The sequence below is a fragment of the Oncorhynchus mykiss genome, chromosome 30 (assembly GCF_013265735.2).
Source record: "Oncorhynchus mykiss isolate Arlee chromosome 30, USDA_OmykA_1.1, whole genome shotgun sequence".
NCBI lineage: Eukaryota > Metazoa > Chordata > Actinopteri > Salmoniformes > Salmonidae > Oncorhynchus > Oncorhynchus mykiss.
This window is the reverse complement of record NC_050570.1, coordinates 33,853,368-33,876,445: the sequence shown is the minus strand read 5'-3', so window position 1 is coordinate 33,876,445 and position 23,078 is coordinate 33,853,368. Positions and strand designations below refer to the sequence as shown.

Sequence of the window (23,078 nt, the reverse complement as noted above, 5' to 3'; positions counted from 1 at the left end):
GAAAGGGTTGTGAGTCTGTGGGCCCATTTAGACACCCCAAAAGTGTTAAATTAACACACTGCTTAGTGTAAAGCCTTATTCTAATTGAGTTTACACCCATGACTCAAGTTGTTAGTGGCAGGGACATGGTTGTTCCATTTTCTGCTTTCAAGGTGATGTGTAATTCTTATTGGAAACCAGACAGTGTTGGGATGTCCACCTTTTTATCACCCACAACCTGTATTCAGACAATTTACCCGGGTTGGAAAGACTAAGCTATAAGACGACCTAAAGCTTCTAAACTGGATCAAACGTTTCAGTAATGGGTGCAATAATTCACGTTTCAGGACCCCGTGTTAGTGTAAAACTAAGCCCTCAAAATAAAGCCTTATGAAATACATATTGTGTTAAATATGTATTATTTTTAATGGTAACATTTTCACTTAGGATCTCACTTGGTGAAGGCCACAGGACCCCACTCTGTCACTAACAAATAGAGTCATAGGTGGTAATTCTACAATTTACTTGAAAGCCAAGGCACTCTGGGAAATATTTGAATAAGGTTTTACACTAAGCAGTGTTTAACACAGTTTTGGCATCTATATGGGTCCACAGATTCAACACGTTCAGTAATGATTTAAAACTTTCCGTGTTACTTTGTTGGTTCTTTAAACCTCAACAATTTGCTTTGTGGTGCTACTGCCTGCTGTGTGTTAATTAGAGCAATAAGGAGGTCCTCTATATATGAGGAGACATTCCCCAGTAAACATTTTCCCAGAAATAGTGCAGTGCCATATGCTTAGTGTGTCCATTATAAGGGAAAACAGTGTGAGGAAAGAAAAAGTTGTTAAAATACCACCGATACCAAACTTGTGAATAAAAGCTGTGAAATTGAACAAGTGGAGTGTTAGGCAGCTATTAGTCAGCTAGCTCGCTCAACAGACGGATGGATCAGAATACTCTGAGAAAAGGGAAGAAGGAAGGAGAGGGAGGGTTTGGAGAGGCAAGTGGGAGAGTTGTGACGCAGAAGAAGGCTGTTGGATGAGTGTATATAGGGGAAAGATGGAGAGAATGAAGTGAAAGAGAGAAAGGATGAAAATATAGGGATAGAGATTAGGTGGAGGGATGCAGCGAGAGGATGAGATGGCTGAAGGGTTGTATTCAAATTCAGATTAGAGTGTGGAGGAAACAAAACTGCATTCCTAGGCTGCAAATATATATGAGGACACACACACAGGTTACATACACAGCCAGCCAGCCAGTCTGATCATTGGTCAGGTCCTCAGAAATGATGTCAGTAATCCAGCTCTGTGGAACGAGGCCATGAATACACTAAATCATAGTGTTTGTCATAGTGTTTTTGTGTGTGTTGGTGTGTGGGTCTGAGTAATCTGCGTGTCTCTCTGTGTGTGTGTGTGTGTGTGTGTGTGTGTGTGTGTGTGTGTGTGTGTGTGTGTGTGTGTGTGTGTGTGTGTGTGTGTGTGTGTGTGTGTGTGTGTGTGTGTGTGTGTGTGTGTGTGTGTGTGTGTGTGCGTGTGTGTGTGTGTGTGTGCGTGTGTGTGTGTGTGCGTGTGTGTGTGTGTGCGTGTGCGTGTGCGTGTGTGTGTGTGTGTGTAACTTTTGTTGTTGTCTCATCTCTGCAGGTGAACTCCAGCTCTGCAGCTGTGACTCAGCAGGTGCGAGAGATCGTGTTTCCATGGCACAGCTTGGTCGTTGGGGACGATGGATCTCTGAGGCGGGTGAAGAGGGACTGGGTCATTCCCCCCATCAACGTCCCTGAGAACTCACGAGGACAGTTCCCCGAGGAGCTAGTCAGGGTAGGGGAGACACATACACGGAGACACACACAAACGGGTTGTAAGTAAGCATTTCACGGTAAAGTCTACACATGTTGTATTCGGCGCATGTGACAAATACAGTTTGATTTGGAACACAGAGACACACACACACAACACACACAGTTCAAAAGACACATTTTACACATTTCCCCACTAGCTCACAGGGTTTTATAGTGTGTGTTTGTGTGTACAGTTTTTGTGTATATGTACAGTATGTACTGTATGTGTGTGGTTCCAGTGTATGAAAAGCGCACTATTTCCTCCTAACACCATCTGCTGATATATTTATATTGTAATCAGCGGCATAAGGCTGAGTCAGGGGGTTAATGGGAGTGGGATGGTGATTTATACATGTTTATTAAGGTTTATGGTGCATCTGCTGTTTCCTGTCTGTACTATACAGCCCATGTATGGTGTTGAGGGGAGCTAAAGATGTTTTGAATAAAAGTGTGGTTGTAAATGTACTGTATCTAAACTGGGAATATCTCTCACTCTACCTCCCTCTGTCTCTCTCCCTCCTGCTAGATCCGGTCGGACCGTGATAAGAACAGTCTCCTGCGTTACAGTGTGACTGGACCCGGTGCTGACCAGTCTCCGACCGGGATCTTTATCATCAACCCCATCTCTGGCCAGCTCTCTGTGACCAAACCCCTCGACCGGGAACACATCTCCAACTTCCATGTAAGTGTTCAGCTCATAGAATTAGAATGAGTAGATTTAGCATCCACATTCCTGTCAATTACTCCATAATGGGTGGCTTGGTGGCCAACATTCTTTATCGGTCTATGTGAAATGTAGTAAAACGCCATACAGAGTAAGTTGGACAGGAAACTTTGATCTTGAGAACACACTCAATGCAGACACACAAGCAACTATGATCTGCAGCAGAGCATTTGCATGAAGGATGGGGCCACCTCGTGAATATTCATAGAGTGATGTAGCTGTCAGAGTCACTGAAGCTCTGTCGTGAATACTAATTAGGTGTTGCCGTGGCAGTACTGGAGACATGGTATAGGGAGCTGCACAGCCAGGATTGCAGCTATGAGACAGGGTATAGGAGTAGGTACTGTAACAGCTGTATGTTATGGCAGCTACTACTCCCCGCCTAGCGGTAGGCCTCTACCTCTCTGCCATGGCTGTTTTGGAGACAGGGTACAGCGTACAGGGGAGCGTACTCAGCTTTCATCCCTGTAGTGCTCTCTGTTAGAGAGCAGTAGGGGAGAGGCCCTAGGAGAGAAACACTTAAGAATCCTTAGATCCAACCTTGAGAGGCCAAGTATATACAAACCTCAGAGTCAATAGCCCTGTTCCAATCCCAATAACTTACACCCTTCCCCTCTCTCTGCCCTTGGTGGATTGCCCTATGAAGTGTAAGCAAAACACTGAAAACTACACCAATCCTATCCAAGGTCTATGAGGAGCTATTACCACATTGCTTACACATATGGAATCCTTTCTGATCCATGTGAGAGCGAAAACAAGAGAAGAGGGAAAGTCATGAGTTATCGAGTTGGAAACAAATGTGATAGAAAGAGAACAGCCATGGCCTGGTGAATTCAGACTGAACGCTATGCTAACAGTCTGGTTTAACCAGGTTAAGACAACCATGCCCTAACCCTGTATTAGTCTCTGGAACTGCGAGCCCATACCATTCCCATAAGTGTGTCTAACCATGAACCTGTATTTGTGTGTCTATAGTTGACAGCCCACGCCCTTACCATGCGTTTAACCTGTACTACTGTATGCATCCGTGTAGCTGCGAGCCCATGCTGTGGACCTGAATGGGAACCAGATAGAGAACCCCATAGACATCGTCATCAACGTCATAGACATGAATGACAACAGACCAGAGTTTACACACACCATCTACAACGGATCAGTACCAGAGGGATCCAAACCAGGTAACAGCGCACACGCACGCATGCACGTATATTCCATTGTGTGAGAGGTTTTAATTGACTTGTTTGGTTCATGTTCCCAGGGTCCTTTGTGATGACAGTTACGTCACTGGACAAGGATGACCCTAAAACAGCCAATGGGATGCTCCGATACAAGATTATATCTCAGAATCCTGAAAACCCCTCCTCCAACATGTTCACCATCAACAACAAGACAGGAGGAATCATCACTGTGGCTGCAGGGCTAGACAGAGAGGTGTGTGTGTGTGCTGTCTGTCAATGTGTATCAATGTTTTTATGATTGTGTGTTCACAATATAGACTGTCTATATTATACGCTGTAACATGGGCCTGTACCCTGTTGTCTTCCTTCTTCCAGAAAGTTCCTCAGTACACGTTAATCATCCAGGCTACTGACATGGAGGGGAACCCAACCTATGGCCTGTCTAACACAGCTACGGCTATCATCAGGATCACTGACGTCAATGATAACCCCCCAGAGTTCACCGCTGACAAAGTAAGTCACAGACAGACAAACAGACATACTGACAGATAGACAGACATACACACACACGAATGTGCACACACAGATGCATACAGACATACAATACACGAACACGTACAAACAGACACACACACTTTCTCTCTCAAACACAGAAGAAAAAAAACACAGAATTATATATTTTTTCAAATAAACCAAATGTTTTATCAAAAGAGGCTATCTTTCTCCTATTATTGAGCAATATTTTCATCTTTCACTCCCGCCTCTCTCTTTCACTTCCCCTCGCTCTGTAGTTCTATGGAGAGGTGCAGGAGAACCGTGTGAATGTGATCGTAGCTAATCTGACAGTAACAGATAAGGACCAGCCCCACAGTGCAGCCTGGAGTACTGTGTACAGGATCACAGCTGGAGACCCCACTGGACGCTTCTCCATCCCCACTGACCTCACCACCAATGAGGGACTGGTCACTGTGGTTAAGGTATGGATTTACACAGCTCTGATGAGAAATATTTCCAATGTATTTTTTTATGAATGGAAAATGAACTTTTACAGCATATACCTGTATATACATGCAGACAAAGAGACAGAGATACAGCACAGACTTATTCTACATTTTGTTGTGTTATAGCCTGAATGCAAAATTGATTAAATAGATGTATTTCTTACCCATCTACACACGAAGTGAAAACATGTTTTTAGACATTTTTGCAAGTGTATTGAAAATGAAATACAGAAATATCTCATTTACATAAGTATTCACATCCCTGAGTAAATATGTGTTAGAATCACATTTGGCAGTGATTACAGCTGTGAGTCTTTATGGGTAAATCTCTAAGAGCTTTGCAAACCTGGATTATACAATGTTTGCACATTAATCTTTGAAAAATTCTTCAAGCTCTGTCAAGTTGGTTGTTGATCATTGCTAGACAGCCATAGATTTTAAAGCTGATTTAAGTCAAAACTGTAACTAGGCCACTCAAGAACATTTAATGTCATCTTGGTAAGCAACTCCAGTGTACTGTATATTTTGCCTTGTATTTTAGGTTATTGACCTGCTGGAATTTGTCTCCCAGTGTCTGTTGGCAAGCAGACTGAAGCAGGTTTTCCTTTAGGATTTTTCCTGTGCTTAGCTCTATTCCATGTCTTTTTAATCATAAAAAAACTCCCCAGACCTAGGCAAGCATACCCATAACATCATGCAGCCACCACCATGCTTAAAAATATGAAGAGTGGTACTCAGTAATGTGTTGCATTAGATTTGCCCCAAACATAAAACTTTGAAAGTTCCTTTCTTTGCAACGTTTTTTTGGTGAAATCGCTTAGTGGTTTCCTTCATGGTGAAATCGCTTAGTGGTTTTCTTCATGGTGAAATACCTTAGTGGTTTCCTTCCACTCTCCGGCAACTGAGTTAGGAAGGATGCCTGTGTCTTTGTAGTGAGTGGGTGGATTGATACACCATCCAAAGTGTAGTGAATAACTTCACCATGCTAAAGTGAGTCCATGCAACTTACCGGTATGTGACTCATTAAGAGCATTTTTACTCCTGAACTTATTTCGGCTTTCCATAACAAAGGGGTTGAATAGATGACTCAAGAAATTTCAGATTTTCATTTTTAATTCATTTGTAAACATTTCTAAAAACAAAATTCCACTTTGACATTATGGAGTATTGTGTCAAGAAATCTCAATTTAATACATTTTAAATTCAGGCTATAACACAACAAAATGTGGAAAAAGTCAAGGGGTTTGAATACTTTCTGAAGCCACTGTACATTACGGCTGTTTTCAAATTGAGAGCTTTGGTATGTAAGATTTACAAACAAATTGAAGTGTAAACTGCGTGGCTAACTGGTATGTGTGTATCTCTCCAGCCTATAGACTATGAGGTGAGTCGTTCCTTCGTGCTGACGGTACTGGCTGAGAACGAGGTTTCCCTGGCCCGTGGTATCCACCTGCCCCGTCAGTCCACCGCCACCGTGTCTGTACGCATCACAGACGTCAACGAGAGCCCAGAGTTCTCCCCCAACCCCAAAGTCATCAAACTAGAGGAGGGGCTACCGGGCGGCTCGCTACTCACCACCTTTACAGCACAGGACCCTGACAGATACATGCAACAGAACATACGGTAAGTAGATGAGAGAGGGATCAGCATTGGGCATGTTCGCTAATATATATATATTTTTAACTAGGCAAGTCAGTTAAGAACAAATTCTTATTTACAACGACAGCCTAGGAGCAGTGGGTTAACAGCCTTGTTCAGGGGAAAAACGAAAGATTTGACCTTGTCAGCTCAGAGATTTGATCTAGCAACCTTCCGGTTACCAGCCCAACGCTCTAACCACTAGTCTACCTGCCGCATCAATGTGTTTTTTTATGTGTTGAATGTGTATGTTTCAAATGCATTACATAGTTTCGCGTTACTTCCTGTTGTAATTGACCCGCTCCAAAGTTCCTATCCATTCGCAATGCTCCAATGGATAGGAACTGTCGTCAAGTCTGACACCTCGAATAAGCTCACGTTTCAAACTCATGTAAGCTGGTGAGGGCAATGGCAAAAACGGAGAGCATTTCTTGAAAAAAGCAATTGTTTAAATGGCTAAATAACCAAACAGTGCACCAGAGGAACCTGCTACTGTGATTCCTGAAATGCAGAGCCTGTTGATTATTTATTTTTATCCAAATTATACTTTTGTTATTTTGTTTGCTAGCTCTCAGTCTCATTAACCACCTTACATTGCTAGCTAGCCACTTAAAGGTCCAATGCACCCGTTTTTATTGTAATATCAAATCATTTCTGGGCAGAAATTGAGTACCTTACTGTGATTGTTTTCAATTAAAAAGGTCAAAAATAAATTCAAATATTTCTCAAGCAAAAATGTTGTTTGGACTGTCTGAGAGTGGTATGAGTGGAAAGAGGAAATGGAAAATTAGCTGGTTTTGGCAGAGTGGTTTGAAACTCTCTTATTGGTCTATTAACTAATTTACTGCATGGGGATGTCGCCATGGAAGGCCAAATCTCCATCCCACCAAAACAGGCTGAAATGTCAAACTCCTGAGTAATTTCCCTGTATAAAAACACAGTTTGAGATCATTGTGAGGGGATTTCACCAGTGGTGTATTGGGCTTCCTGGGAAAATGTAGTCTGAGGTTGCAACAGTAACCAAGGGGGGCGGGGCTTAGCAAAGGGTAAATTCTGTACTGTCATCTCATTGGTTGATTTTAAGGTACGCCAAGGTGTTCGACCCTGCTAATTGGCTGAAGATAGACCCTGTAAACGGGCGGATCTCCACCATCGCTGTGCTGGACAGAGAGTCTCCATATGTGAAGAATAACCTCTACAACATCACCTTCATGGCCACTGACAATGGTGAGAGTGCGGGTGGACCTGTACTGTTTTTGGAACTTACAGTGTATAGCTGTGTGGGGTACTCATGCAGAGAAGCACTTAGAGCTAAATCTCACTATTCACATCAATTCAATTCAATTACAATCCATTTAGTTTGACTCACTTTCTTGGCGCGATAAGATAAATATCTTGTCCCCCCCCCCCCCCCAAAAAAAAGAAAGGAAAATATCAGATGACAATGGTAGTACTACTACAGAAAATTATATGTATACACATGAGCACACAAGCTAGTGTTCACATACACAGACTCTAAAAACACCACTCACGCACAGAGAGCCCCTGCTGCGTCTCAGCACAATCCTGACTGAGCTCTTCATTGTGCTTTTGGCAAATACACACACACACACACACACACACACACACACACACACACACACACACACACACACACACACACACACACACACACACACACACACACACACACACACACACACAGGTCAGCTGTGTGCCTCAGGAAGCCTCCCTAACATACTGATTTCCCTCTCCCTCATTCCCTCACCCTCCTGGTGTGTTTGATCATACATTTCTCTCATCTCTTATTTAGGAGGTTAGTTTCACTGAAGTCATATGTAGCTGATGACGGAGTGTTGTTTTAAGAAATTTGAGTGTTGCAATATGGTTTGGGGTGTGACATAATATTATGTATGACAGCATGAATCCTGTTTGGTATGAGTGCTGTAATGTGCCTGTAATGTGTTCCTTTCAACATATAGTTCAGTACAGTATCTATGTTGCACCAAACATTGTTTTTATTTTTTTTATTCCTGTCTATGTAAGGTGACATTTTCTTCACTTTGCTTATCTCACTTGTCTCTCCATCTCTCTTTCCTCCATCCCTTTATCCTCCCTCTCTCAGGCATCCCCCCAGCCAGTGGTACAGGTACATTACAGATGTACCTGTTAGACATAAATGACAATGCTCCTCGTGTCTTCCCTCCGGAGGTGGAGATGTGTGAGAAGCCTGAGCCCAACACCATCAACATCACCGCCAGTGACCCCGATCTGACCCCTAACGCCGGCCCCTTCGCCTTCGAACTGGCCAAGCGGCCGGCAGATGCACGCAGGAACTGGACCCTCACACGCCTCAATGGTTAGTCTGTCTGCTTTTTCCCCTCTTTTGCTCCATTTCTCTTTCTCAACTGAATTGAATTCAAAAATGTTTTATTGGCATGACTAAATAACTTGTTGAACATTCTCCCCCATCTCGCTCTCTTTCTTTCTTTATCCTTCCCTCTATTACTCTCCCTTGCTCTCTCTCTCTCACACTCTTATTTCCTGTCTTTGTCTCTAAAACTCTCAACCTCCATCTGTAACTCCCCACAAACTCTCTTTTCCTCACCACCTCTCTCTCCCTTCCCCCCTCTCTCTCGTTCTCTCTTCTCCTCCCCCTCTCTCTCTGTGTGTCCCTATCCCAGGTGAATATGCTCAGATCAGGCTGCGGATAGGTTTTCTGGAGAGTGGTATCTACGAGGTTCCTATCATTATCACAGACTCAGGCAACCTGCCCATGTCCAATACATCCTACCTACAGGTCAAGGTGTGTCAGTGTGATCACCATGGAGACTGCGTGGACATGGAACGCATCATCGCAGCAGGGCTGGGCACTGGAGCCATCATCGCAATCCTCATCTGTATCATCATACTGCTAGGTGAGTCTGGTTATACAGGCTAGGACAGGCTTACCCACACACTCAAGCAGACTTGCACACACCAACACTAACAGCACACAGCCATATCCCCTGCCTTATCTCCCACATTCTCCTATCTGGGTATTTTTATAGCTCCAGTACAATCTCAGAAAGAAATGTTTGGATTTGTTCCTAAAAGTGTGTCTCCGCTTGTCACTGGGGTGGTAACCTGACCTCCTTTGTACTTTTAGTTATACTGTAGGTACATAATTGTACCCCAGTACATACGTCAGATAATACCTTTCTCTAGTGATGGAGACATGAAGTTTCCTGAAGCATCGAGATTTTCCAACCAATTGTGTCGAAACATGTTCATTACGAGGCTTTGATCAACATAGTGTACACTAGTGGCACCTCCTGATCAAAATAATTTAGAGCAGCCAAATCATTATAGATGACATCCCATACCCCATAGCGTGTGCGCAGCGTGGCCTTTTTTTTAATACCAAACCAATACCAAACCAATTAGTTGGTTGTTCGACCAAACGAAGCTTCGGACGCCATTGATCATGTGCTTCTGATAAAAGGATACAGGCATCGGCACACTGCTTCAAAGTACACTGCTTAGCAATGTTGACGCATGCCTCGGAAACTCCAGCATCAAACGTAACATCACTACCTTTCTCGACAGGTAAAAAAGCATGCTTTTTGCCTCCATATGTAACCAACTGGCTCGATTCGGACTTATGTAACAACATTTTATATGGTGTTTTTTACATTGGATAAAAGTAGAGTTAGAAAACGTTATATCATACACTACAGTTGAGGAACAATGGGAAAGTATTTCTACTTTGAAAGTTGATAAGCAGGTAACCTCACTTTTGAGAAAATCGCCCTTGAATGTTTTGGTACCTACTAGAGAGCTCTTCTTTATCTACACCCATTCAGCCTCACTCATATCCTTTTAATCTTTAGCCCCACCTATCTCTTTAAGGATTCACATGTGAGGCTATGTACTAAACAACCAAAAATGTCAAGACTAAAGGCTGACTTATACTACGGGTATGTTCTTAAATTTGTGCCAGAGTGTGCTCTGGGCGTTCGTTATCTCAGAGCATTGTCAGATTGTCCATTTGTAAATTCAGAGCGTTTCGCTCTCTGAGGGTTCAGAGCGCACACTGGACGCTCTGGCCTAACAACAGCAGTCAAGCACTCAAGCTAACTTGCTAGCTATTTCCAGACACAAATGAGAGAAGAGCTCACTCTGACCATTTTACTCACCTTAGCAGAGCTGGTTAGGCAGTTTTTATGTTATCCAGAGCATTGGTGACTGCAACTGTGCTGCTGGCATCAATTTAATTACGTTTTTTTTTGCAACGTTTACTGACACCGGCCATTTTCATCGGGTGTTGAGCGTTCGTAAATTTGTCAGTTATTCGTCAGTGCACTCTGGCACACTCAAACAGGAGTGCTCTGAAATCGGAGTCGATAGCCAGAGTGAATTTCCCAGCTACGTCTAACGACAGTTATCGCAGTGACATCATAAACATGGTATTGAAATAGTTACTTGCATAGCGGAGTCTTTTGTTTAGATATGTAGCTAGCTAGCTAAACAATGAACCATAATCCCAACTCATAACGTTACTACACTGCATGAATATGCAGGTAGCTAACCAACCAGGTTCTATGTTTGCTAGTTATAGCCTAATGTTAGCTAGCTATGCCAATGGCTCTGAAATACAAATAATATTACTACACAGATCATACAAGTAACGTTAGCTAGCTAGCTAATAGTACACTTTAACTTGAAATGAAAACAACATTCTGACAAAATTAAAAATGTGTAATATCTGAAAATGTAGCTAGCTAGACTCTCTTACCCATATACAAGGATGGACGCTTCTCCCTCTTTGTCAAGGATGCCATGGTTGTCCTTAGTTTGAAGATGTAATCCAGAGACAGGTGTTTTCAACAGCTGAGTGTTTTCTTTTCAACTCCGTCTGCATGTATGTAATCAAATGCCAGAATTTGCTCCATCTTCTTTGCTATCATACTCTAATTCCATTTATTTAAAAACTCGGTCCTCCAGAAAGTGGAGAGCAACAAATCAAATCAAAATCTAATTTTATTTGTCAAATGTGCAGAATACAACAGGTGTTGTAAGCAGCATTAGAAAGGAGCATTAGAAAGGATTACCTACACATACTGACCAGCTCATATTATAGACGGAATCCAATCATGGTTAGGGGGAAGGTTGCTCGCTTTTTTTCATGGCTTACAGTGAAATGCTTACTTACAAGCCCTTAATTAACCAACAATGCAGTTAAGAAAAATAAGTGTCATGAAAGTATTTACTAACATAAATGGAAGTTTTAAAAAATTATTATAATAATTAAAGAGCAACAATAAAATAACAGTAACGAGGCTATATACAAGGGCTACCACTACAGAGTCAATGTGCGGGGGCACAGATTAGTCGAGGTAATTGAGGGAATATGTACATGTAGGTAGACTTATGCAGCTCTACTACGTGATATCTTTCAAAAAAGCAGCATTAGAAAGGATTACCTACACATACTGACCAGCTCATATTATAGACGGAATCCAATCATGGTTAGGGGGAAGGTTGCTCGCTTTTTTTCATGGCTAAACCAACTAGGCTCATAATTGAACAATTGTATTCGTATTTTCAAATGGCATACAAGTTTGTTATTAAGGCACATGAAAGTTCACATGTTCCAGAAGGTATTTCTGCCCCCCAAAAAAACATTTTGCTAAAAGAAAGGTTTACGTTAAAATGGCTCTCCGTTGAAGTAGTGACGTGCGACATCTGCCAAGTCACATATAGTACCACCACAGTTACAAAGCCATTTGGTCCTTGTAGACGTCAAAATGTTCCTCTAACATAGCACAGTTAAACTGGTACAACACTTCCACTCGCGGTTGGCCAAAAAATAATAATCGGAAAGCCACACCCCGCCTAAGCCATATCACCAATATAATTTGCCAATGTGCCTTGTCTTTTAGACAAGGACACACAGCTGTCTTCAAACATGGAAAATCAAGCCATTCATGAGTTCAGCAACACCTTGTGAAATGGCACAATATTCTTCTGTGGATAAAATTCAACCCACTCAATCAATTAAGCAATGCCAGCCTACCATAAACACATTTCCAATACATACAGTTCCATTTACAACCACGAAAACCAATACACTCTGATATTTTGTTTGCTATCTGGAGCCTAAAAGAGTTCTTCAGCTGTCCCCATAGGAGAACCCTTTGAAGAACCGATATAGAACCCAAAAGGGTTTTCCCTTAAACCAAAAAAAGGTTATCCTATGGGGACAGCCAAACAACCCCTCCGGGGAAAAAAATTCTAAGAGCACAGGCTACCAAGAAAACCATAATATAATGTATCTATTTCTATGATGAAACATATTGATATGTAGCTATACCCAGGGGTGTCATTTTGGTTTCTTGGATTGGAATTATGTTGAATTTTGCTTATATCATGCTATACCACAATGAACAACGAAATCTCCCCTGTGCTTTAACAGTCTCATGGATAGTGCCTTACACACTAAACAAGGCTGTTGTAAACCTAGGCTAGCTAAGGAAGTCATTTTGCCATTGCATGACCTAGGTTTTTCCTGAAATGACACCACCGGATATTCCACCAAGACTTTGATAAAAACCAACCAGCTAGATTGTTTCTTACCTTTTCAGAAGAGTTGCAGTGTTGTGGCATTGTGGGGTATGGTGCTAAACACCTTGACAAGTTCCTTGTCTTTTCGGAGACTATATTCCAAAAAATTCACTGCCCCCCTCTCCTCTTGGCTCTATTGCATCCAATGTCCCCCTCAGTGGTTGCTGGTTTGAAACAAGGAACTCAATAATGTCCATAATCATAGTCAAATACATGCGATTTCTTGCCAGCTACCTATCATTAATTAGTGTTGACAGCGATGTTCCCATAGCACATCAAACTAGTTTTTCTTTACACAGTGCAGTGTATTTAAAATGCTCTTTGCTTGATGGGTGCCTAGCAAATCATTTGGTACTATCAATAGCATTCCTCCAGATAGAATACCCAGCTTTAATGCAGGCCTTGTCTGCGTTAGCATTGGACCTTACACATAACTTTCGACAATGGAGAAAAAAAAGGCTGCATCTACACTCTCTCCCTATGAACTAACCTGAATAAAAATAGGTGTGGCATGTCAAGAAGCTGATTAAACAGGAATGTAACTGGAATTTGTAAATCCTATTGGAATCCAGCCATAGTTAGGATACAGTTGGAATGGTTGTATTAACACAATTTCACTTGCACAGCTCATATATTTACATCATCGTATGTACACTTTAAAGCGGTATAAATATGCATTCAAAACGGCATTGAATATTACATCGACTAGTTTAATGTGTTCTTGATTGAAACAATAAAAAACAACCTAAGACAAAAGTACTTAAAAAATATCCAATCTGTAAAGCCTTTAAATGTGCACACATGATTTAAAACAAAAGTAAACATTTTTAAGACATGGAAAACATGTTAAAAATTTACTTTGTTAAAAAAGCTGTCTTCGGTTCTTTGTACGGGAACGGGGTGTCCTTATCAAAAAAGCTTCCTCCTGCTCTTCCGAATCAACTCCGTACCCATCCATCGGGGCCCGGAGGAGACTCCTCCCCTAGGCGCATCGCCCTAGGTGCCACAGCGCTGACAGGCCATTACCGCCGGGACCTTAGGTGTGGTGGGGGACCCTTCTTCTGGGGTCGATACCCCATTTCATTCGTACCACCCCAAGGCTTCAGTGTCTACCAAAGCCACTACCTGGTGGATGGTCTCTACTTGTTTTCCTACCAACAGTGCATCTGTAAGGGAAGGGGGGTGAGCCAGAGCTTGGTGAAGCCCTGCGGTGGGATATGCCTTCGACCCACCCCATATAGCACGAGCTGAACAGTTGGAATAGTTATTCACCCGCAACCTGCATTCATAATTAATGTCAGGGTTTGGAACACTATGAGGAGTCTAAGGTAGCCATTTAAACATAATTGTTTCTGTAATGGGTGCAAAGAATCTGATTGGATTAGTTTCGAAAAATGTTTGTGTAGCATAAAATTAAATCAATCAATGTACATACAAAAACAGATACACATTTAGCAGAGAGAACAATCTATGGCTTGGGTGGCTGGAGTCTTTGACATTTTTTTGGGCCCTCTGACAACACCTGGTATATAGGTCCTGGATTTGTTTTAATTTAAACTTTATTTAAATAGACAATAAGAACAAATTCTTATTTACAATGACAGCCTACCCCAGCCAAACCTGTGCCAATTGTGCGCCACCCTATGGGACTCCCAATCACGGCTGGATGTGATACTGCCTGGGTTCAAAACAGGGACTGTAGTGATGCCCCTTGCACTGTGATGCAGTTCCTTAGACCGCTGCGCCACTCGGGAGCCCATGGCAAGGAGCTAAGCCCCAGTGATGTACTGCGCCATACTCACCACCCTCTGTAGCGCCTTACGGTCAAGTGCCTTGCAGTTGCCGTACCTAGCGATGATGCAGCCAGGCAAGATGCTCTCAATGGTGCAGCTGTAGAACTTTTTGAGGAATTGAGGGCCCATGCCAAATCTTTGACCCACACCTCTACAGCCCCAACGATGTAGATGGGGTGTGCTCACCCCTTCATTCTTGTAGTCCACTATCAGCTCCTTTGTCTTAGTGACGTTGAGGGAGAGGTTGTTGTCCTGGCACCACACTGCCTGCCAGGTCTCTGACCTCCTCTCTGTAGGCTGCCTCATCGTCGTCTGTGATCAGTCCTACCACCGTCATGTTGTCAGCAAACTTGATGATGGTGTTGGAGTTGTGCACGGCCACGCAGTTCTAGCTGAACAGTTAGTACAGAAAGGACTAAGCACACACCCCTGGGGGGCCCCCGTGTTGATGGTTAGAGCGGTGGATGTGTTGTTAACTATCCTCACCGCCTGAGGGTGGCCCGTCAGGAAGAGCAGGATTTAGTTGCAGAGGGAGGTATTCAGACCCAGGGTCTTGAGGTTGGTGATGAGCTTAGAGTGGACTATGGTGTTGAATCAGAGCTGTAGTAAATGAACAGCATTCTTACATAGGTATTCCCTTTGTGTGGGTGTTTGAGGGCAGTATGGCGTTCAATAGGGATTCCATCATCTGTGGATGTGTTGGGGTGGTATGCGAATTGGAGTGGGTCCAGGGTGTCTTGAATGATGGTGCTGTGAGCCATGACCACTCTTTCAAAGCATTTCATGGTTATAAATGTGAGTGCTACAGGACAATATTAATTTAGGCTGGTTACCTTGGTGTTCTTTGGCATGGGAACTATGGTGGTCTGCTTGAAACAAGTCGGTATTACAGACCAGTTAAGGGATAGGTTGAAAATGTTAGTGAAGACACTTGCCAGCTGTTGAGCACATGCTCTGAGTACGCATCCTGGTATTCCATCTGGCCCTGCGGCCTTGCGAATGTTAACCTGTTTAATCCTGTCTAAACTGGTGGAGGGGGGTTACTACTAAATTACAGATTAAAAGAAGTTCATATCAAGGATCATTTTGCTATTTGATTGTGAATTTTAAGACCGATTGAAGTATCAAAAAAATATATAAATAACTTATTTGATGAAAAACTGTATTTGGCCTTACTGCTATAAGCCCATACAAAACACATTGAATAACATATTCACTACATTGAACAACAGATAGTCCCCCCCCAAACAAATCTAAAGGAAATTTGTTCTGAGGTGTCTATTTTTTACATGTATTTAACCCCATATTTTGGTCACTAAACAGTCTCCATATATACAGTACTCCCATTACCTTTTTGGACTGGTACTGGGGAACCTTCAGGCGAGGCCTGACATGTATGTGTTTGTGACAGTCTCGCCTTTACACAGAGGGGTCATATTGTGTAGCCCAAACTGTGTGGATGCTACAAACAGAAATTTGCAAATCGGCTGTACCAACTGTACCAAGTGTCATCTTTCCATAGAGAGATCATAACAGTTTGTAGGCCAAACCATTCGGATGCTACAGACGATTGTGTGAGAACACCAATTTTCAGGATGTCTCATGGTCTGACAAACACTCTCTAGCTCTGTCACCTTTCACCACAGGTGCAGAAGTGTTATATAAGTGGATGCGGTGCATTGGGATACATCCAATGCCAAAGAACAGATTTGCTACATGACCAAAAGTATGTAGACACCTGCTTGTCGAACATCTCATTCCAAAATCATGGGCATTAATATGGAGTTGGTCCCCCATTTGCTGCTATCACAGCTCAACTCTTATGGGAAGGCTTTCCACTAGATGTTGGAACATTGCTGCAGGGACTTGCTTCCATTCAGCCACAAGAGCATTAGTGTGGTTGGGCCATTAGGCCTGGCTCGTAGTCGGTGTTCCAATTCATCCCAATGGTTTTCGATGGGGTTGAGGTCAGGGCTCTGTCCAGTCAAGTTCTTCCACACCGATCTCGACAAACCATTTCTGTATGGACCTCGCTTTGTGCACAGGGGCATTGTCATGCTGGAACAGGAAAAGGCCTTCCCCAAACTGTTGCCACAAAGTTGGAAGCACAGAATGAATGTCATTGAATGCTGTAGCATTAAGATTCCCCTTCACTGGAACTAAGGGGTCTAGCCCAAACCATGAAAAACAGCCCCAGACCATTTTTCCTCCTCCACCAAGATTTACAGTTGGCACTATGCATTCGGGCAGGTAGCATTGTCCTTGCATCAGCCAAACCCAGATTCGTCCATCGTTTCCACTGCTTCGGCTTTCAATGGCGACAGGTTTTACACAACTCAAGCCGACACAAGGTGGCATCCTATGACGGTGCTATGTTGAAAGTCACTGAGCTCTTCAGTTAGGCCATTCTCCTGCCAATGTTTGTCTATGGAGATTGCCAGGCTGTGTGCTCGATTTTATACACCTGTGGAGGCTGAGACGGATGGGTCGGGGACGCTGTGGCCCAGTCCGTCGATACCCCCGGACAGGTCCATCCACTTTGCCAAAGCACAGCCCCCACACCACTAGAGAGATATCAATAGACCACCAATTTACTACCCTGAGACAAGGCTGAGTATAGCCTACAAAGATCTCCTCCACCGCACAAGCCCGAGAGGGCGCAAAACCAGACAGGAAGATCACGTCTGTGACTCAACCCACTCAAGTGACGCACCCCTCCCAGTGACGGCATGGTAAGCCAGTGACTCAACCCCTGTAATTGGGTCAGAGGCAGAGAATCCCAGTGGAGAGAGGGGAGCCAGCCATGCAGAGACGGCAAGGGTGGTTCATCACTCCAGTGCCTTGCCGTTCACCTTCGCACCCCTGGGCCAGACTACATTCAAATATAGGACCTACTGAAGAGATGAGTCTTCAGTAAAGATTTAAAGGTCGAGACTAGGGATGATGATGTATCGGTGAACATGTCGAAATCGGACGATATTGTCTAAAAATGCTAACATCGGTATTGTCCGATATTTAGTTTAACGAACGATGTCTAGTTTAACTCCCGATGTGCAAAACCGATGTCAAAGCTGACGTGCATCTATGTAACGTAGGTACATGATGTAATGACGCCACGTAAAATGTTGCGCTGTACGTGCAACACAGCATTCCTAAACTAGCCCACAATGACTGCTGTGTGGATCTAGCAGTCGTTTGAAAGAGTACCAAAATTTCAGCTCCACAACTCAAAGGCAAAATACATTAAAGCCAAGATAATGGAATTCATTGCCCTTGACAATCAACCGTTCTCTGTCGTCGGAGATGTTGGCTTTCGCCGACTGGTCGAGCACTGGGACACACTACCAAGTGCGCTATTTTCCCCCTACCGGAGTTGCACAGTAATTGCGTCACTTAACTTAACTGGAACGCCGTTTGGGTCTTTGCGTGTCAAAAAAGATACAGTAGCACTGTCAAAGCTATAGAAAAAAGTCTGCAAACAAGGAAACACCGGCCACGAACGATGTGTTTACAATACCGCATTGGTAATAAAGCATCATTTGTTCGACCGCAACTTCTGGGGTACCTAGCTAGCACCAATACAACCAGCCTGAAAACTGACCAGTAGAACCTGCAGTCATTTTTATTATTCTTACCAATGATTTAGAAATCCTTGTGAGTAAGTATTAGCTAGGTTGCCACTTGTTGTTCGCCTATTGAAATGTAACTTCAGTTCATGAAAATAAATAGCTAGTCAGCAACTTAACCCTGTTGCCCAAAGCTAACGTTATAAGCAGCCAGATAGCCTCATCTGACTAGTGAGGCTCGACTGCATCGGGCTATGTGTTGTGAAGCTAGCCACAATAAGGATTAGGCACAATAGTGGAAGTTGCGGTTTGCTTTCAAAATAAAAGTATGTAATTGACAGTAATGCAAATGAATACAAATAGTAGAATTATGCCATACTTTTATTTTGCTAACTATAATGCTAACTGCATAGTTCACTATTGTGACTAATCCTTATTGTGGCTAGCTTCACATAGATGGGTCCGACCACCATTAATCAAATAAGAACTGTCTTATAAATTAGAGTTATTTTAGATGACACCTAGCTGTATAGTTAGCTAGCTAACTGTAGCTACTGAAACAGATGTTGTGTTATTTGACACGTCAAATAGTGTTATTTTTTGACACGCAAAGACCCAAACAGCGTTCCACAGAAATCCTGTTTGAGAAAGAAACGACTGAACAAATGAACAACGAAACAGCACAGTAAATAAGTGAAAGAAATAGGTTTTCATTATGTTTTACTGGTAATGGGGACATCTGTAAATGCCAACAAAATAACTTTTTGGTGTGCGTGTGTAACCTTTATTTAACTAGGCAAGTCAGTTAAGAACAAATTCTTATTTACAATGATGGTCCGGACGACGCTGGGCAAATTGTGGTCCGCACTATGGGACTCACAATCACAGATGGATGTGATACAGCCTGAATTTGAACCAGGGACTGTAGGGATGCCTCTTGCACTGAGATGCAGTGCCTTGGACCACTGCGTCCATGTGTGTGTGTTAACTATTTAACTGTACTAGAATGCTTTAAAAGCTGCTAAAATTGTAAATATTGGTTATTGGTATCGGTATCGTTTTTGTTTGGCAAGGGAAATATTGGATATCGGTATCAGCCAAAAATATCATATCGGTGCATCACTAGTCGAGACCAAGTCTATGTCTCTCTCACATGGATAGGCAGACCATTCCATAAAAATTTGCTTTATAGGAGAAATCCCTGCATACAGCTCATGCATGGTTCAGTGTTGCTTGCCTCCAGGCTGGCCCTTTAATCTTTGATAATTTGCAAGCCCTGCCACATCCTTTGTGCATCAGACCCGGCGTAGTAGGATTTGATCTTAGTCTTATATTGACGCTTTGCCTGTTTGATGGCTCGTTGGAGGTTGTGGCGGGATTTCTTTGAAGTGTCCAGATTACTGTCCTGCTCCTTGAATGCGGCAGCTCTAGCCTTTAGCTCAGTGCGGATGTTGCCTGTAATCCATGGCTTCTGGTTGTGGTTTGTACGTATGGTCACGATGTCGTCGATGCATTTATTAGAGAAGCCATTGACTGATGTGGTAAACTCCTAAACGTTATCGGAAAAATGCCAGAACATAGCGAAACAGTCTCCTTAGCTTAGCATCCGCTTCAATGGACCTCTTCCGTATTGAGCACATCACCGGTACTTCCTAACCCCCTTTCCCCCTTTTACAGCCCTTTGACACCCCTCTACCCCCCTCGCCCAGTCTACCCCAACCTCCCCAGTCTAGCCCTTTGCCTCACCCTTAATGCACCTGTCACAACCCCAGCCTCACACCCAGCCATCTTCTGAAATCTGCACTGAAAATGTGGATCAAAGCAGGGAATTGCTGATCAGGCTCCTTTCAAGCTTAAAACCTCCTCTCTTTAACATGGCAGAGAAATATGGATGAATAAAAACTGTTGTTCCCTTCATCCTTACCTACTTTCTATCTTCTCTCCACCACCATCCTCTTTATTGTTCTCTCTCTCTCTCTCTCTCTCTCTATCTGTTTTTGAGTGATAAGGGAATGTAGTGTAAATGTGCCCTTGGATGCAATGTGCACTGCTCAAATGAAATGGTTGTGAAGTTCTAATTATTCCTCTCTTTCTCTCCCACTCCTTCCTCTGTCCCTTCCTCTCTCCCCTCATCCTCCCTCTCTCCCTACCCTCCTCCTCCCTATTTTTCCCTCCCCCTCTCCGTAGTGATGGTGTTGTTCTTTGTGATGTGGATGAAGAGGAGGGATAAGGAACGTCAGGCCAAGCAGCTGCTCATCGACCCAGAGGACGATGTCAGAGACAACATACTGAAGTACGACGAAGAAGGAGGAGGAGAGGAGGACCAGGTAGAGAAAACACACACTAACATTGGCATAATGATAGCATAGCCAATCAGCTTTTGAATCAGATGGAGGGTTAGCCGTCCGCTAACTGCTAGTGGGAGACAAGGTCAGTGCTTGGGTAAAGGGGGGAGGCAAGGAGGATTTACAGTTGTTGACACACACACACACACACACACACACACACACTGAGGGACTGTCACATGGGGGCAATTCCACGAAAACTTAACTATTCTGAGATGTTTCACTTTAAAATGTATGTCAAATTTACAATCACAGAAAAAAATATATACAAAAACACATTTACTTGAAGAACAGTGCAGATGCAAACTTTGCACTTGTTTTTGTAAAATATTATTTGTGCATTTTTACAAGTAGTGCTTGTTCATAGAGGTGTATGGTTTGTTAATATTAGCAATCAATGAATGAGTCTCAGCGTCATTCTGTTCCAGTGGACTTGCCCATGGGGGTTGTAGGACCTAGCTGACCAATCATTGGATATTAATAATGGCACTCTGAGAGGGGGTGATGAACATTTATTGCCATGGCAATGGCATGGGAGGCGGGGGGTAAGGCGAGAGACCATCTTTCACTGCGATGGATGCTACTTCCCACCCATTGTTCGGGGAAATTGTCATGTCGAGGAATCGGCAGTGACGGGAAAATTAACTGTTGGTGAGCGTAGCGGCTAGTTCCCCCTGATCAGCCCCCCCAGCTGTGAGATGGATTAGTAATGTCTGTCTGGGACTCCCAGTGGTGAGGGACTATGGGGAGTGGTCAGGCCAGGGACAGCTACAGGAACAGTCACATAGTCTGGCTCTCTGGTTCTAAACGGATACTATGCTACACTGATGCCAATGGCAGAGCCGCAGAGGGTGCAACCCATAGGGCCCTGGTCAGGGCGACATTTGGGATGTAGACAAAGTCTGGCCCTCTGGTCGTAAATGGTTACTAGACTGAGGCTAACACCATTGTGTGTTGATGGTCATAGCCAATGCTAACAACAGTACAGGCCTGACCTGTAACAAATCCAGACAATCCAAAAAGTAAGGTGTACAGTCTCTCTATACATTAATCGCACATTGTGGCTCTCTTCTGTGGTACTAACGGCCATATCCTCTGCAACCAGCCACTGCTAAGAAAAGCACAAACCTCTTTCAGAAGACCCAAACACAAAGACTTCCAGACATACAGTTATAATACAGCCTCTCAAATGACAAACACACACACACATTGCACATGTTACATTAAGCGTTTTAAATGGATAAAACAATTTCATCAGCTTTTTGTGTACTTAGCCTATCATCCTGGTGTCAAAGACTGAGCATGGTGAGCAATGACAAAACCCAGCTATTTTCCTCCGGTAACAATGGCTGAGTCCCTTTCAGACCTGACTGACTAGCTGGCTGTCTGTAGAGATGTCTGTGGTCGCATTCCAGATGGCACCCTATTCCGTATATAGTGCACTTCTTTTGGGCCCTGGTCAAAAGTAGTGCACTTTAAAGAGAATAAGGTGCCAAAGGGAAATAAGCCTGCATGTGTTCTCCTCTGTCTAGGAAATAACAATAAAGCCTAGCATAGTGACAAAGCCATCTGTATTTATCCATCCATTTCCTCGACCTCTCTCTCTGTCCATCATGTTATGGTGGCATTCACAGCTCTCCCCTGAAAGTGTTTCATTGGTTCGCTATTACGGTGAACAAAGCCCAAGGTCATTACTTGGCCAGGCTTTATTGTCCCTGAAAATGATCTTTAAGTCGATCCCCCTTGGAGATGAATGTTTCATCATGTTTTTCTGGATGATTTCTCAATGAACCAGACACTGGCAATTCAAAAGGAGATCAGAGACTATCTCTCTTAGCCTTCTATCTCTCTCACGCTCTCTCTCAATTCAATGTAATGGCTTTATTGGCATGGGAAACCTGTTTACATTGCCGAAGTAAGTAGAATAGATGAACAAAAGTGAAATAAACAATTAAAAAATGAACACTCTCTCATTCAATGAGTCAGTGTAAGGTCATGTTGGAATGAGAGAGAAGGATCATGACAGCAGTTACATACACTGTTAAAAATGACTCTTTGGATGAACCTAAAACAAAAATCTTCACCTGCTCACAAGTAAATGAGTTATGTTTTTTAAATGCAAAAATACGGCATGTGTTGAATTCAAATGTATGTTTCAATGCCAACTGCTTCCTTGGATTATTACCAAACCTACTGTATATTTCAACTTGCAATTTATTTCATTCAACACTCAACTTAAGTTTCCCCTTTGATTAAACTTAATAAATAACAAATCCAAAACTAATATTTAATGTAAATACAACCCATTTTCAAGGGGGGGGGGGGGGGGGGGTCAATAACTTAATTATTATTATAATTAACTATAATAATTATTATTATTTCCAAACATATTCAACTTTCACATGTAGTAG

The 23,078-nt window shown here is 43.0% G+C and overlaps 1 protein-coding gene across 1 annotated transcript in view; it reads left to right on the top strand.

The window, feature by feature from the left end:
* LOC110521744 (cadherin-2) overlaps nt 1–23,078 on the top strand; it is an 84,422-nt gene that overhangs the window by 43,358 nt on the left and 17,986 nt on the right. Inside the window, exons 4-14 of the mRNA XM_021599575.2 lie at nt 1,623–1,796; nt 2,343–2,498; nt 3,574–3,718; nt 3,799–3,971; nt 4,094–4,231; nt 4,510–4,695; nt 6,089–6,342; nt 7,442–7,584; nt 8,483–8,716; nt 9,042–9,275; nt 20,510–20,649. Coding sequence (XP_021455250.2) covers nt 1,623–1,796; nt 2,343–2,498; nt 3,574–3,718; nt 3,799–3,971; nt 4,094–4,231; nt 4,510–4,695; nt 6,089–6,342; nt 7,442–7,584; nt 8,483–8,716; nt 9,042–9,275; nt 20,510–20,649 — 1,977 coding nt within the window. The remainder of the gene's footprint in view (nt 1–1,622; nt 1,797–2,342; nt 2,499–3,573; nt 3,719–3,798; nt 3,972–4,093; nt 4,232–4,509; nt 4,696–6,088; nt 6,343–7,441; nt 7,585–8,482; nt 8,717–9,041; nt 9,276–20,509; nt 20,650–23,078) is intronic.